The 15878-nt window shown below is 57.0% G+C and overlaps 7 protein-coding genes across 7 annotated transcripts; 5 read left to right on the forward strand and 2 right to left on the reverse strand.

The window, feature by feature from the left end:
- Positions 1-441: 441 nt before the first annotated feature.
- On the reverse strand, positions 442-846 carry ColSpa_02456 (NADH-ubiquinone oxidoreductase subunit, mitochondrial; the record flags this gene model as incomplete). Its single annotated transcript, XM_049268668.1, has 2 exons — positions 442-521; positions 621-846. 2 exons carry the CDS (start codon positions 844-846, stop codon positions 442-444), a joined length of 306 nt encoding a protein of 101 aa, XP_049124625.1.
- A 568-nt stretch (positions 847-1414) lies between these two features.
- Positions 1415-2942, forward strand: ColSpa_02457 (protein gar2; the record flags this gene model as incomplete). Its single annotated transcript, XM_049268669.1, has 3 exons — positions 1415-1900; positions 1959-2551; positions 2606-2942. 3 exons carry the CDS (start codon positions 1415-1417, stop codon positions 2940-2942), a joined length of 1416 nt encoding a protein of 471 aa, XP_049124626.1.
- A 2184-nt stretch (positions 2943-5126) lies between these two features.
- Positions 5127-6473, forward strand: ColSpa_02458 (uncharacterized protein; the record flags this gene model as incomplete). Its single annotated transcript, XM_049268670.1, has 1 exon — positions 5127-6473. One exon carries the CDS (start codon positions 5127-5129, stop codon positions 6471-6473), a length of 1347 nt encoding a protein of 448 aa, XP_049124627.1.
- A 3255-nt stretch (positions 6474-9728) lies between these two features.
- On the reverse strand, positions 9729-10068 carry ColSpa_02459 (WD repeat domain-containing protein 83; the record flags this gene model as incomplete). The annotated part of the gene is made up of 2 exons (XM_049268671.1): positions 9729-9869; positions 9940-10068. 2 exons carry the CDS (start codon positions 10066-10068, stop codon positions 9729-9731), a joined length of 270 nt encoding a protein of 89 aa, XP_049124628.1.
- A 1513-nt stretch (positions 10069-11581) lies between these two features.
- Positions 11582-12895, forward strand: ColSpa_02460 (uncharacterized protein; the record flags this gene model as incomplete). The annotated part of the gene is made up of 2 exons (XM_049268672.1): positions 11582-11629; positions 11675-12895. 2 exons carry the CDS (start codon positions 11582-11584, stop codon positions 12893-12895), a joined length of 1269 nt encoding a protein of 422 aa, XP_049124629.1.
- A 1302-nt stretch (positions 12896-14197) lies between these two features.
- On the forward strand, positions 14198-14670 carry ColSpa_02461 (uncharacterized protein; the record flags this gene model as incomplete). Its single annotated transcript, XM_049268673.1, has 3 exons — positions 14198-14355; positions 14407-14556; positions 14658-14670. 3 exons carry the CDS (start codon positions 14198-14200, stop codon positions 14668-14670), a joined length of 321 nt encoding a protein of 106 aa, XP_049124630.1.
- Positions 14671-14712: 42 nt separating this feature from the next.
- ColSpa_02462 (uncharacterized protein) lies at positions 14713-14904 on the forward strand (the record flags this gene model as incomplete). The annotated part of the gene is made up of 1 exon (XM_049268674.1): positions 14713-14904. The coding sequence occupies one exon, from the start codon at positions 14713-14715 to the stop codon at positions 14902-14904; it is 192 nt and encodes a 63-aa protein (XP_049124631.1).
- Positions 14905-15878: the final 974 nt, after the last annotated feature.

The raw sequence follows: 15878 nt of genomic DNA on the forward strand, positions 1-15878 counted from the left end.
AAAAATTCTGGGGCGGGCGGGACGTGCCTGTTGCGCACTTGGCATGGAAGGCAGTTCAGGTACTAGGACCTCTATGGAGCTTCAACTTTCAGTCGGGGTATTGTATAATGAAATTAGGCACTCTGACAATGGAAAAAGGTCAATTGGATTGCTAAATGACCGTTATTTGTTTTTCGCCAGCCAAGCTGGCCATTTCATGGACAAACGGATGGCAAAGCCCGGACACAACGGATAGATGCATAACCTCGGAAGCCTTGTTTGATTCATTTGTACATATCGTGAGGGATATGGCCCATCACGCGCTGGCCAATTGACGTGAATACCGTCATGGCCTCGTCTCTGCGTTCCCCTTTCAGATGTAGAAAGAGGTCTCTATCAGAGCGCCGTCTCCTGGTCCGTACCCAAACTCTCCAAATCCATCCCAATCAGAACATGGCCCGTCTATTGCTTGCTGATGTAGTTCTGCTGCTCGAACAATGTGCCCTTGACCTTCTTCTCCTTCAGCAGCTCCAAGTACTTTTCTGTTTCTTCTTGTCAGCAACTAGTATCTAACGAGAGGCCCATCTCCGCTGGTTGGCAGCGATTGGTTCCCACCCCATCGCCGCAGGACTCCAACGAACCTCTCAGCTGACCGCACTTCTCCAGGTGGTTAACGCCCTCCTTCTTGTAGCACTTGCCCAGCTCCTCGCCGACAAGACGCAGCATCATGGCGCCGACCCATTGCTCGCGGATGATGGCATCCTGTGCCTGCTTGAACGCCTTGGTGTCGTCGTAGTCAACGCCGTCGAAGGTTGGGGGCACCTTTGGCTTCTGCGCCAGGAACATATCAGACTCGGGGGTGGGCATCGTGACGGCTATGTTCGAATTGGAAAAGGGAAATTCTCCTTAAGGTACGTGAGTTCGAAGTGGACGAAACGGGGTCACCGGGGTCGGAGGTCGCGCGGCGTGAGGTTGAGCTTGTGGTTCTTGATGTCGGTCTCGGGGGCCGGGTTTGAGATGGCTATCGGGATTGGAGGAACCTGGCGGCAGCTAAAGGTCAGCCAGATTCCGGTGGCCTTAATTCGCAGGCTCCAGGCCCACGGCCTGCTCCCCAGAGCGTCTCGGCTGCGGCTTTCGGTACGTACTCTGCTGGCCCACAGCCATGCAGCCCCTCGCTCACCGCCCGTACCGGTCGAGGGACCGCCCCGCTGAAAAGTTGGCAAATCGCAAAAAAAATCTCTGTCGCAAGACCCTTCGCCCCAACCACCGGACCCTTGCCATAAAAGTCAAGCTCCCGCCTCGAAGCTGCTCAGAAGTTTTCCCTCGTGCAACCATTCTCTGGAAAAAAGTCTTTCTCTCGCTCTTTTCCAACCCTTCAAACCCTTCCCCTTCCTCCCATATACCCCCTCAATCACATTTTCTTCACACCTTCACAATGGGCAAGACCAAGTCTACCACCAAGGGCAGCAAGGCCGCTGACCCTCTCACCAAGGTGAAGAACGCCGGCGTCGCCAAGGCCGCTGAGAGCCCCAAGGCCAAGTCCAAGGCGATCGCCAAGGAGGTCGCTTCCAAGGAGAAGGCTTCCAAGAAGTCCAAGAAGGTTGTCGAGCCCGAGTCCGACTCGGATTCTTCCGACAGCAGCGAGGAGGAGGAGGACTCCGACTCTTCCGAGGCCGAGGCTTCCAGCGACTCTTCCGACTCTGAGGAGGAGAAGCCCGTCAAGAAGGCTGCCCCCAAGGCTGCCAAGAAGGCTGAGTCTTCTGACTCTGACGACTCTTCCGACTCTGAGGAGGAGGCCCCTAAGGCCAAGACCAACGGCGCTGCTAAGAAGGCTGAGACCTCCGACAGCGACGACTCCGAGGAGGACTCTGATGACTCCGACTCTTCTGAGGACGAGAAGACCGAGAAGAAGGCTGAAGCCGTAAGTTACACCGTCGCAGTCTTCCATTCGTACATCCCACTAAACGGTGCCTTGACAGACTTCCGACTCCGACTCCTCTGACTCTGATGAGGAGGAAGACTCCTCCGACTCTAAGGAAGCATCTGAGACCGAGGCCAAGGCCGAGGAGCCTTCCAAGAAGCGCAAGGCCCTTGACGACCCTGTCATTCCCGGCAAAAAGGCTCGCACCGATATCTCTGACAAGAGCTCTACCCTCTTCGTTGGCTCCCTTGCCTGGGCTGTCGATGACAACTCCCTGTACGAGGCTTTCCAGGAGTTCGCCGACCTCACCGGTGCCCGCGTTGTCACCGACAAGGCCACCGGCCGCAGCCGTGGCTTCGGCTACGTCGACTTCGCCACCCCCGAGGCTGCTGCCGCCGCCCTCGAGGGCTCCCAAGGCCGTGAGCTTGCTGGCCGTGCTATGAACATCGACTTCTCTGGCCAGAAGCCCGCTGGTGACGGCAACCCCCAGGCTCGCGCCTTCGACCGCGCCCAGAAGCACGGCGACACCGTCTCTCCTGAGAGTGACACTCTCTTCGTCGGCAACCTTCCTTTCGACGTCGACCAGGACACCGTCAGCGCTTTCTTCAGCGAAGCCGCTGAGGTCACTAGCGTTCGCCTGCCCACTGACCCGTAAGTTAATCCATGATCCCAAGCCCTTGTACGCAACTTACTAACACATTCCAGTGAGACGGGTAACCTTAAGGGCTTTGGCTACGTTTCCTTCAACTCTATTGACGATGCCAAGACTGCTTTCGCTCAGCTCAACGGCCAGTACGTTGGCGAGGGTCGCAGCGGCCGTGCTGTCCGCCTGGACTTTGCCGGCCAGAAGCCCCAGCGTGAGGGTGGTGGCTTCGGTGGCGGCCGCGGTGGTGGCCGTGGCGGTGGCCGTGGTGGTTTCGGTGGTCGTGGACGTGGCGGTGGTGACCGCGGTGGTCGCGGCGGCCGTGGCGGCCGCGGTGGATTCTCTTCCACCAACCGTGGTGGCTTCGGCGACTTCAAGGGCCAGAAGGTCACCTTCTAAACGGTGACGCAAGCTGCACACTTATGATGGTTAATCAGAGGGCATTACGCGGGCATTCCTGTGGGCTACTGTGGGCTGTCGGTTCGAGACAAGTTTCTTCCCTGCGGGGTTTGTGGGCTTTGAGAGCAGTCTCTTCGGAGACAAGATGGACCTGAGGGCTTTTCATTTGGGACCGTGGGCTTGTGGCAGTCTTCTTCTCTTTCTCCATGAGAGATAGAGAGAGAGAGAAGACGATGCGGGATCTGTACGCTATTGTGGGTTGACCAAGAGGGCATGTGTTGCTTCGCAACATCTTCACAGTGGGCAGACGGCTTATTATCATGAAACTGGGGAAGAATCTCAGTGTCTTACATTTGCAGACACGTTAGAGGGGACTCAAAGTTCTAGATGACGACGGCTTCTGTGGGCTCTGGGGGTTGCTTTCAACGACTTCGGCTGTCGATGTGGCTGGTCAGGCGTTTTTTCTCTTCCCTTCGGTTACGGTTACTCTTGAACTTGGAACGATACCAATGCAATGCGACGCAGGAAAAATGGAGTAAGTATACCTTCTCCCCCGTGAATGTCATTTCAAAAAAGGCAAATGCACTTGCCAGGTGGACCCGGCGTTTAGGGATCGGCTCCTATTGTAATACAAAAGTTTTGATGTTTTTCCTCGATGAAACCTCTGTCCCTATCTCATGAAGCGTGACTATGAATGCGATGCTGTCCCCAAAACTGTCTGGATCGTCCCGTGGCTGTTTCATGCCGCATTGTGGTGATTGTCTCTCCTGTCAACAAGCACTGGCCCGACTCTACTTCCCATTCGACTGTAGCCTCGTGCTCAGCTGCCCGTCGAGCGGTGCGTCATTGGGCGGCACGAGGTGTCTGCTCAGCCCCGTGATGACGGGCCAATCTAGGCCGTTACCTAAAGTGTGCCCAGTCCGACTAGAACACCCGTCCCTTGGTGCCTTGGTCATCCCGCGCCTGCTCAACCAAGTAAGGTCACAGGGGTAACACCCGTTCGTCAGCAAGACGAGTTGGTAGAAACCTGCTCAGCCGTTCGATGTTCCCGCCCAAGACCTCGAGGCTCGAGGCGCGAAACGGACACAATCTGTTGGGGTGGCCAGTGGAGCGAAAAGGAGGTGACGAAGGCAGTGGAATCTGGCATGACTTGGGGACGATTATAAGACGAGGATCATGGCATGTCTTGGGATCGTCCTTGTCGCGGGATGCAAGTCGCGGACCACTAGCACAACCGAACGGCACCATCTCCGCAGTTCTACACTGCGTCGACGTGGAATGCGTGGCCGGTGCAAAGAGCCGGTGTCGGTGTTAAAGCTGCAGACTGGTTAAATGGTGGGCGCAGCTCGCGCTTCCCATAGCCAAAGTATACCCCACCTGACCCCCTGCTATGCTGCACTTGGCGGCCCGGACAGTGAGTAGGTGGGATGTTCTGGGGCGGGACGGGGGGTAAGTGATGGGCGACCACGACGTCTCGTTCTCCCCCCCTGACCGTAACGATAGCGTCATCCATGTCGAGCACAATCCCATGTCAGACAAGATCGTACTGTGCTTATCGCGCCGTTTGCAGCCGTGCCGGCGCTGGCTGATAGTGGTGGTTGGTGGTCTTAGCACCTGACACGGTACGGTGCCCGGGACTTATAGGCGCCGGTGCGAGGCAGCAAGTACCTTGCCAGCGAAGGACTGCCGCAGGTGTACATCATCTCCGTATCGTAAGCTTGGAATCCTTGGACAGAAGCCCCCTCCCCCTCCTTCGCCGTATGCACAAAGGCCCAGCCAGCCAGCCAGCGACGGGGCCTCAACACCATCACACCGACCCTGCGTGCCTGGTGAGCCAGCCATAGTTTGAAGCGGTCTGCTGCAACCCTTCCCTCCTAACCTTCAACTTTTTTTCTTTCCGCCTTCTGCCTCGCTTCATCGTACACCAGCACTTTTTCGAACCATCGTCGGCATCGCGCGCGAACAGACAGCCTCGGACCCCGTACTAAATAGATCCCACCGCGAGCGTATCTTATCTCCAAAACGCGGGGTTTCGGACGGAGGACGCAGCCCCCACACGTCTATCCACCTCCCTCGACAACGACAACGACAACGATCACGACGAACGAACCATTTGCTCTTTTCTTTCTCGGCTGTTTCTTTTTCGCATTCTTCCACGGCGTAAAAAAAAAATAGCATATCAGGATGGACGGACAGCAGCGCAACGAGCGCGCGGGACAGAACGTCCAGAACGGCAGGATGTCGGTGAATGGAGCACAGCCCGCCGTAGGCCCACGTAGGCGGAATGACGGTCAGTTACCGGAAGGACACCATCATTTCGGTGAGGTTGATGACGAAATGCTCACACAAAACCGTGTAGAATCATGGGTCGAGATCTCATCGCAGCCATCCTCGTCGTCCCTCTCGTCCATCGGCGACGAGATCGTCACGACGGGCCTTCGCGTCGGCGGGTCCATGGCAGCCCGCCGACGTCGCTTACATCACCAGAGCCAGCCCGTGCCGCGGTCCTTCCACGTCGACCAGACGGCCATCCATGCCGGCACGAGCAGCCAGGAGGAATATGAGGAGAGCGAAAGCGAGGAGGACCAGTGTCTGACGAGCTCGACCGAGAACGTCCAGCCTTCCGTGCGTGCGCCTTTCCACCAACAGCAACAGGTGCCAGAGGAGTCGGGAGATTCTGACGACAGCGACGAGATCGCCACGGCCCTGGGACGTGTTCCCGACGATCCCGTCTTCAGGCCTCAACCAAATGCCTTTTCTCACCCGCCATCGGGCTTGAACAGAAGCCACTCGGCCAACTCGGCGATCCACCAACACCCGCACAGCGGCGTACGGCCTACACTCTCACAGCGATCTCAGACCAGAGTCCATCGCGGACCGCCGAACTTCATGTCTCCCGCCTATCAAGCCGACAATGACGCGGCTCTGCGCGCTTCACTCACCACCCTGCTGTCCTGCGCCGCTGCCGCCCGTGGTCTGCCCAAGTATAAGGACGCTGAGCGACAAGGCGCTCCGCCGGCGCACGCCGGAGTCGGACCTAGCTCTCAACCTGTTGAGTTACGGCTGATGCCCGAATCCGAGCTCATGGCTGAGAGACCTACCCAAGCTCAAGGCGCTCCTTCTGCCAAGTCACCCGCCGCGCGTTCAAGAACGACAACGCCTCCTGCCCCTTCGTCGCCCAAGAGCGAGGGCGTCGAGAAGCACAAGCGCACTTCTTCACAAACACGCTCGTCGAGGGCGGCCAAGAAGAAGAAGGTCTCAGCGAGCGACGACGCCCTCATCAGCCCGACATTGCTGACCTGGGTGGTGAGCGCTGGTGTCGTGGTGCTGGTGTCCGTGGTAGGATTTGGCGCTGGCTATGTGATCGGCCGCGAAGTAGGACGGCAGGAGGCCCTCTCGGCGGGAGTAAGCGTCAACGCCTCGACCGTGGCAGACTCTTCGTCGTGCGGACGAGAAGTTATTCGGTCCTCCGGCGGCGGTCTTCGCCGCCTCAGGTGGGGGGCAGGTGTTGGCCGAAGCGTCGTCGCCTGAAGAATTCTGAACCAGCGTCGATCATCGAACACGTCGTCTGAATCATGAAGCGTCGGATGCTATTTACGTACGGGCGGATCCGGGATACTGGACCTTGCGAGGTCTTTCGGGTCCTCTTCTTACACGCAAACTTTACTATTGGTCCTCTTTTCTTTCGTCACGAACGGGTTTGAACACGGGCTACGACGAATATAGACGACTTTTTTTGAATTTTTTTCTCTTACTCATGGATACCTATTCTTTCCCTCGAGTTTGGGAAGAAACGCGGAACATGCCTGGTAAACGAAAACGGGGATTCATGGGGGGACCGGGGTCATTTGCGTTCTTTTTTCTGCGTCCTTTGTCTTGTCTCTTCACTTGCCATATGCAATGATCTCCGGATCTGGGGGTGGGAGTGGGAGTGAGAGCAGCCAAGGACTGGCCCGGCATGGCGTGAAAGCTTTTTTCACTTCTTGCCTTTTCTGTCGTGCGCGGGGGTTTCGAATTGTTGTCTGCCCGGGCATCTATCTAGGGGAGTTGAAGGGAAAGAGGAGAGGAGTAGAGAGGAGGGCAAGGGGTGAGGTTATCCGGTCGTCCAACCTCGTTGGTCCTCGGGGAATGTTTACACTTCTCGCCTCGTCTGGCCCCCCTCTTGGGTTGAGGTCTTGGGGAGTCTTCTTCGTTCTTTCTTTGAGCCTTGTGTTCCCACTGCTTAGCAATATGGCCGGCGAGTATGTTTGAAACCTGGATTTGCGGGATAGCTCTGCTCAGCTCGGCTTTTCCTAGGGTAGTTTAATAAATGAGGGCACGGTTTTATGGTTCACGTCCTGCAGGCTATTTCATTTGTGTTGATGTATACGCATGTAATGGAGGCTGGTTGGGGACCCCATCCCGGCTGCCCCCCTCGGGACGGGCTTACCCTCTCGTACACGCTGATCCTGACAACGATTGTCCAGCGGCCTAGCAGCTGAGAGAGTTTTCGGTTACGACTACGCCCTACAAGCCAGGCCCGATGGCCGACTACTCGGGCTACATGCGCAGACCCCCTATCTCAAACCTCATCATGATGCGATGTGATCTGGCAGGCTTCGTTTCCAAACGAGACAAGCGCGCGTCGTCATGGTCAGTCCCCAGAGTTCAACGTTCGTTCCATGTGTGAAGCACACAAATATGTGCTCGACCGGGGGGAGGTCTCGCTCCAGGCCGACTTGTGCTTCGATCCGAGATGCTCGCTCGATCTGACCTCCCCTCGCGTTGACAACCCGGGACCCCTACGTTCTCACGAGACTCGCACGATCTGTCCTCTTCTGCAGATTCCAGCTGCACGGCACGCGCGTCCAGGGTATGTTTTGGATAATTTTGTCTTCTCTTTTTTTTATTGTTTTTTTTAATCTACCTTTCGCGACTCATCATCTAATGAATGACCGACAAAAAACTCCGCTAGCGTGATGCTTCACTTCCCTTTTCCCACCTCTATCCCAGAAGTTGTCGTGATGATCCTTCCTCCCCCGCCCCTCCAAGATGCTTGCATATGCCAAGCCCTTTTTCGAATCTCACTCCCCCGACGACCATGTTAGAGAACCGCCACCCACCCCCAGCAGCGATAGGGGCAGGCTTCTATCTGCGTGATGATGTTTGGAAGGTCCGCGGCTTCCAAGAAAAATCCAAGGCTTGCGAATCGCAACCGGTAGATCTAGATTGCGTCTCAATCGATCGTTTCGCCAAGGCTCGACGATGCTGCCAAGACAAGAGTCCGATACCACGGCACCCTCAGACACACCGACACGAAAATGCTCGACTAAGGCTTGACAAATGCTTGTCACGGCGTGCATCCTGACGTCCGAACGTCCGTTCTGGCTCTCTTGCTCATCTTGCTTTGACACACTGCTTTCTATCAATAGAATCGCAGAGGGGAGTGCACTGTCGAAATACTGGAACTCATCTTTGGGCTTGTTTGCGGTGACATGGAGTGCTGCAACAGGGAGCGCGTTGCCACTCGAGCTCGTTAAGAGTTGATCGTTTGAAGCATGTATATTGTCGGAGAAAGCCCCTCGTTGTGTACCTAATCCTTGATAGGGCTCCTAGTGCTGATGAAGCCGCGGCGAGCAGCCCGTCTTTGATCAGCTCATCACAGAGCGCTCAAGTCGAGGGGAACACTGCTTCCCCTGCCAGCCCGGTAGCGTCGAGGACCGCCAACGAAATCCCTTGGCTTTGGTAGCATGGCCTCGTCTTGAAACCTCCACCGCGGATCCTGAACAATATAACGTTGGCCACCTCCGCCGCCGCCACCAGCATGTAGAGTAGCCGTGGTGTTAGAGCGAGTAGGACTAGGGCTCTTTGCGCCGTTGGGAGCAAGAGTAAATGCGCTTGGGTCCAGCATAGAAGAGCGAAGACCAGAACCGGCGCGGGCCCGTGAAGGGGGAGCGGCCGGCGGGGAAGGAGCGGCAGCAGGGGGCGATGGTGCGCTTGAAGGCGGAGGCGGGGGAGCAGCACTAGGAGACGCTTGTCCAGCTGCTCGTAAGGCAGCTTGCATTGCCAGCGGCGAAGGCCCATTTGATGCTGGCGGAGGTGGTGGAGGCGCTGGGGAGCGTGAGGGTGGTGATGGCGCTGGAGCTCGAGGTGCAGCAGCGGCAGGGGGTGGTGGAGGCGCCGAGGGGGGTGCAGAAGGGGGCGCAGAAGGGGGCGCAGATAGAGGAAGTGCTGGAGCAGCGGATGGAGGAGGAGGAGGAGGAGGAGGAGGAGCTCCAGGGGCCGGTGCACCTGGTACCGGAGGAGGATGGCTGGAGGGCGTAGTAGAAGGCTTCCGGGATGCAGGTAGCGGTGGAGGCTTCTTGCCGATGGGAGGTGGGGGCCCTTTCATCGATGCTGACGAGCTTGGTCTGGGAACATCGCTCGTCGTCTTGCGCAAGCTGGCGATTGATGGAGGCAGTGTTGGAGCAGCGTTGGGAGGAGGCAGAGGCGGCCTTCCCGGCGGGGCCGGCGCCGCACCGCCCGGAGGCTTTGGCGCTCCGAAAGTCGGCGGCTTTGGCGCGGAGGATGATCGCACATTGCTCTCGGGGTCCGAAAGGTACGACGAGTCCGCAGAGGCACCTGTATCGACGGCTCCACGAGTTTTTCGCAGCTTTGGCATGCCGCCGGCAAACAGACCACCCAGTTGTGGTGCCGCGTCCATCGACGGCGCAGGTGCGCTTTCCCGTCCGCTCTGGTCACTATTGCTTCTAGCACGATTCCCCGGTACTGGAGGGGCTAGGCCGCCGGGAGGTTTAGGTAGACCTCCTAAGCCTGGAACTGGCGGTGCGCCCCTACGGGCGGCCCTCCCGAGCCGCCAGATGGCTTTCCAACTATCGGGGCAGACCTGTCGTTCGTAACGGCCTTCTTGAGGGGCTTGCCCTTGGTGATGTCGGAGAGGAGCGCACCCTGCAAGTCGCATCAGTCCAGCACCACAAAGAATCCATGAAGGAGCGCCATCCAAGCAATGATTACTTACTCTATTAGCTCCTGCAGGTGGCCTTGCAGGCAAAGCACCGGCTCCTGGAGGGCCGCCTGGCGGTGGAGGCGGCGGCGGAGGGCCGCCCATCGCAGGCATTGGAGGCGGCGGTGGGGGTGGAGGAGGCATGATGAAGCTGTTCCTTATCCCCTCAGTATTATATCGCTATCGGTGTCGTGGGAAGGACGATGATGCTGGAATGTCACCGACGGAGAGGTGGTTGATGATGGATACGTCGTCGGTCGGTCGGGGTTGGGTAGAGGCTGATGCAAGCCAGGCTTGACTGGTCGAGATGAATGGTTTCCCAGTCGAGCAACAGATGTCGTTCAGATACGGTACGGTTGTACGGCAGGGTATTGTTTCAGTAGTAGAGAAATATGAGCTCTCGAGGGGTCGATCGGTGCATTCTCAGGGGCGATGAGGTGCTGTGACTTTGGGATCGCTTTCAAGCCGCGTGGTGTTTCGTCATCCTTGGGTAGGATCTTGGAAGATGCGGCGTCGTTCAGGCGTGGGCGGTGCAACCGTTGCATTAAGAGTGGGCTGAGGCGGCTCTGCCTGTTTCGAGGTACTTCCATCTGGCCGACAGCCGCACCAGAAAACAAGGTACCCCGCGACACATTAGCCTCACAAGTCTCTCGGCATACCTGTGGCTAGGGAGTACGCGAACCCAAGACGCGGCAGCTGCGGATGCACCTACAAAGTGCTCGAGGGAAAAGCCACCAGTGCAACAACGAAAACTACCCGGAACGAGCCAAAGAAACTAGAGATGTACTAAGGCTACCTAGTCTTTGTTTATTGCGGTACTACATGGAGATCTACAGTTTTAATGTCTTGGGGGAAATGGTGTTGAGAAACATGCATATAGTGTGAGTGAAGTGGCAGTTCGTACCAAAAAAACCTAAAGATTCTCAGCATGCGTTGGCAGACGTTTGGTACCAGGACGGCTGTGGCTTTGTCAACCACGTTTCTTCAGTGGCCTCTAGGTACTGGCTAGGTACTGTACCCTTCTGTACTTAGTGCCTGTACCACCCCGCTCAGCAGGGTCAACTGCCAGCCTTATTGGTGCGGCGTCGTCTGCCGGGCTGAAGAGCCTCCCTCGCGCGTGAATGATCGCCTGTTAGGCCAGGGGCCATGTGCGGGTAATTAGACGACCTGCTATTGGGGGGTAACGGGGTTCGAGTGGAAATTTTGCTGGAGCTCCCAGCTTCCCCGGAGCCTCCGTCGCGTCCAGAGCTTCAGTCCTCCTTTTTTTTTCTTGCGCTTCGTATCGTCGCCTCGCACCTCCCGGGTCCTGTGTCGGCATTCGCTCATTACTACCTTACACATATACCAAGACCAAGACCAAGACCCGAGGCCCAAGACGGTCTGTCCCGGTTGCTTGTTCAATACGGCTTCTGCCTCACCTGCTCGGCGATTCCCTTTGCTCGAATCTCTTGGCCAAGTCTTCGCGAAACGACCTGCCCACCCAACCTCTTTGCTGTTCACCCTACTACTGCAGCTCAGAGACACCAGCCGACTCCGAATAACGCCCGCTCGCTCTTTGCATGCTGCTTCAGATCGTCCAATCCTTGTTCGCCGAAGGCGCGCGCACTCCTCGAACACCCGACCCGAAGCTTTCTCTTCCACCATCATCACCACGAAGATGATGCGGACCGCCATCTTTGCGCCGGCGGCTCGCCAACCTCGATCCGTTTGTCGATTATGCGTGACCCTATCATCACACAGTCGTCAACAGACTCGACTGCAACATACTGCCAAGCCAAACATATCATCGATCGTCTCTCCTCGATCTGCCAAGCTTCACGAGAATACCACGTTGAGACGGGTCATCGAGGGAACCCGTCTGGCGAGCACGGTATCTGCTTCGGCTTTGCAAAAAAACGGTCACGAGAGACCTGTGACGAATAGCCCATCGTCCAGGGAGCTCCCTGACCCGAGCAAGCTCGCGGCCGTGGTTCTCCAGAGCAAGAAGCGGTTTCTATCTACGGACGGCATTCCTACTCCACAACTCGTCATCGCAGCCTTGAAAACGTGCCAAGGCGCCGCGAATGCGATCCAACCATACCTATCCAAGTCGGAGATTCGTCCGGCCTCGACCCTCACAGCATCGACCGCCTCCGACCTCTTATCGCTGGACTCGAACTCGGCCGCGGCTAAATCTGGCAGCACGTCGATCCCGTCAATGTCTGTCAAGGATACAGTCGACACAATCTCCGAGTCAGCATACGAAATCATTGCCCACCCCACCGTATCCATTGGTCCCCAGGTCTTGGACTTGTACGTAAACATCCAAGCTAGGCTTGGCAGGCCCGAGACACTTCCCCATGTTTTCGAATTATATGCGTCAAAGCCCAAAGCAAAGGCGGTCGAGGGATCGATCACCTATGTTCAGCAGAACCCAAACAGAGCAGACAAGGCCATTGAGGCAGCCGTGGCCGAAACAGCTCTGGGGGCCGCCATCGACGCCAAGAACCTGGATGCTGCCATTGGCATCGTTGAGGCCTGTTACGCAACACAAGCATTCTACCGGCAAAAACTGCTGCGGAAGGCGCTTCTGCCCGCCTCGGCCGTGAGTGCGGCCCCCTTTGGGGTCTACGCTCTTGCCTCCAATCTCTCGGCATTCCAGAACACAATGGAGCCCGTGACCGCCACCAAGTTCGCCTTCGCGGCCATCCTGGCCTACCTGGGGTTCACGGCGACAATTGGGATGGTTGCCAAAACCACTGTCAATGATCACATGCGACGAGTCACTTGGGCGCCCGGCATCCCGTTGCACCAACGCTGGCTCCGCGAGGAGGAACGCGCCGGCATGGACGATATCGCCTGCGCGTGGGGTTATAGGGAGAAATGGCGACACGGCGAGGAGGGCGGCATCGAATGGGAATCTCTCAAGGAGTACCTTGGCCTGAAGGGAATGATGCTCGACAGAGTTGAGCTGATGGAGGGAATGAGTTGAGGAGCACATGTCGAGTTGAGGGTTCATTGATGAGACGTGCGGGGTGACTTTGCACCGGCGGCCTCGGAACGCCATTGGATGGACAGAGCAGGAGGACATGGACTAGGGAAGCTCGTCGTTGAGCTCAGGGAACACCATGGGCCAAATGTGCATCTGGGCAACTGGGTTACAAGTCTGAACGTCGTTGCTAAGCCCCCCCTAGTACGGAGAATAATGCGGCGTCCGACCAATCCAATCCCACTTAACCGTCACAAAGGGCCCGCCTACAGATCGGCAATCAAGTCTTAGCCCGCGCATCTTGCCAAGAGACTGCCCAGACACCGCCCAGACAGCATCGCCATCCATTTGCGGATCACCACTAGCCAAGTCGACAACACTGCTCGCTGTCATCTTGTTTCAAGCGCTATTCCTGGCCTACCTCTGCACTCGACTCAGCATTGGTGCATCATTGGTGACAAGACGAGTTTGACCATGGATCCACCAGTTGTTGAAAGACTGGGTGGAGCAGCCTGCTTTGGATGGACTGCAATACTGGGGGAGTTTCTAGCAGTTTGTAAGCTATTCTGCTCCACGTCAGGTTGAGCCAATCTCACAATCTATCCGACAAGTCTTGGAAGCTTGATCTATATCTCCACTTCCACACGCCCCCCCTTTCCCAAGCCTTGCACGAACACACCGGGGTGCCCCTCCAGAGCTATAGACCTTGACGACCCCTGTCAACCATCAGAGCCCGAGTGAAAGCGCCTCCCTGCCTGCACACGCAAGCCTGGACAAGTCCGCACCGACTTGAGTAACCCTGCAGATCGGGGACTTTACCAAACGACTCTTTATCTATAAAGAAGCAGAGCCTCTTGCATCACCGTCTGTCAAGTGTCAGTGTCAGTATCATCAACCAGACGATATCAGAGAATACGTTGACACATCTCCATCATCAACCAATACTCACGATGGTCGCCAACGAGGAAGACTTCACACCTTACGACCCTGTGCGGTGCGCACACTACGCCAGATTCGCATCTCACCTAGACAGATGGCAATTCGACCTGTTATATTGGCTTCTGTTTGTTTTCAACCTTTTCATCCTATTCCTGGCAGCATGGAATTATACTCGGTAGGCTTCTCGGCAAACCGTTGCGCTCTGCGGTGACTTCTTCCTGCAGAACCGCCTTGCTGATAAAGTAATTTAGGACATTAGACGCTGTTGCCGAGCTCCCCGAGACCGACGCAAAACGGAAAAAGGCCATCAAACGCTGCATATGGTTCAACCTAGGTTGCGTGTGTGTGTCGCTGGCCGCAGTCATCATGGAGGTCTTCACGTTGATGGCATTGCAATTCTGCGATGGCGAGGATCTCATGTCGCTGTATTGGTCGACCTTCACCATGATCCAGGTTGGATCCCTCATCGCAGTGTGCGGAGTTATCTTGGCTCTCGTTCACCAACTGAGGCAGCGAAAGCACCCGTGAGTTGTGTCCCCGGTATATTTGAAGCTCTTCACTGACAACTTTTGTAGGCCCTGGGCTCTTGCTCTCGGCACGCCCGTCCTGGTCATCGCGGGGTTGTTCCACTACTTCCATACGTGCATGGTACGAAGAGTGAAAAAGGCGTCGTCGTCGAGGAAGAGGAAGCACAGCGACGCCGGAACGCTGCCAATGAGCCAAGTGTACGTGCACGATTCACCCCGGGAAATTGATTGCTGCCCGAGGGTTTCCCGCCAAGATGAGCTATTCACGCTAACATGACAATTCAGAAACACTATTCAAGCCGAGTCTTCTGATGAGGACGAGGGCGTTCGGGGGCCGAGATTATCGGGCTTACAATGGACGGCGGCCCAATCATCCACTTCAAGGACGCGGTCCCCTACAACCTGCCAAACTCGAGCGAAATCATCGGGCGCTGCGAAAATGACAAACCCATTGTCATCTGCCGCCGCGATGGCTTCCAGCTGATTTACAATGGCCAGGATGAGCGGACGCCGTCTCCCAACCCAGCAACCAAGAACGCCGGTTGAGGGTGAGGGGCGTGTCGGTTCCGTTGCGTCCCGTAGCGGGCAGGCCCCACCCTTGCATTGATGCGGCGAAGTCAAAGGCAAAAGTCTAGATGCCGTCCGGCGGCCAGATCGACACCCCAGCGGCTATACCCACGGCTTACCCCCACGTCATAACGCCAGGCACAAACGAGCAGTGTCCCTGCAAACGGGCCGCCGTACCACTCTGCGCTGCACCTCCATTTACGCATACCTGGAGAATTATGACAACAGCACACCCGTTTCTCGCCCACTTGGACAGTCATGGCACGCAAGCCTTATTCTCCACCGTTCCACGTCCCATCCTCTTTGGGCTTCTCCCTTTTTCCTCTTCGGCGCTTTCATCTTGGTAGATCCCTGCCACGTTGGGAAGGGGGGACCCACAGCTGGCTAGACCCCAAGATCAGCCCGCCGGACATGTTGGCACTGGTCCTCCCGCACTAGGGAGCCAAGCCACTCCCACCTCGATCACCTGACCATCGGGCGGGCGCCGAGCAGGGCCGTCTTCACCAAGACGGACAGTCATGACGGCCAAGCTCGTGGCAAGCCAACAAAGCGGAGCAGCAAACTCCCGTGCTGGCGCGGCGGCCAAGACGTTGAGCGGACGCCGGCCTGAGCGGGATGACGATGTCCGCATCGTCAGATCCGATTTTGTTTTACATCATTTTGTTTTACGTTTCCCGATCTTCTTTCTTTCGCCATCTGTGGCTTACCTCCTTTTACGGAATTTCCGTCCACTCCTTCATTCTTGTCCAGGTTTTATTCACTTCTCGAGTCCACATTGCAGGCTTGGCGTTTTGGGTTTCGCAGCTGAGAGGGGGGGGGATGGTTGACTCGACACCGAGCGGACGGCGGGAGGTGCACACAACCCGCTTGTGTGTCCCCTCTCTGCACGCAACCAATATCCGTGCGGTCGACCATCCCTGGCAAGAAAGCTGCCATGGGTCGGCGTTGAAGAA

This window comes from Colletotrichum spaethianum, assembly GCF_022836535.1.
Source record: "Colletotrichum spaethianum MAFF 239500 DNA, contig04, whole genome shotgun sequence".
In the NCBI taxonomy this organism is placed as follows: Eukaryota; Fungi; Ascomycota; class Sordariomycetes; order Glomerellales; family Glomerellaceae; genus Colletotrichum; species Colletotrichum spaethianum.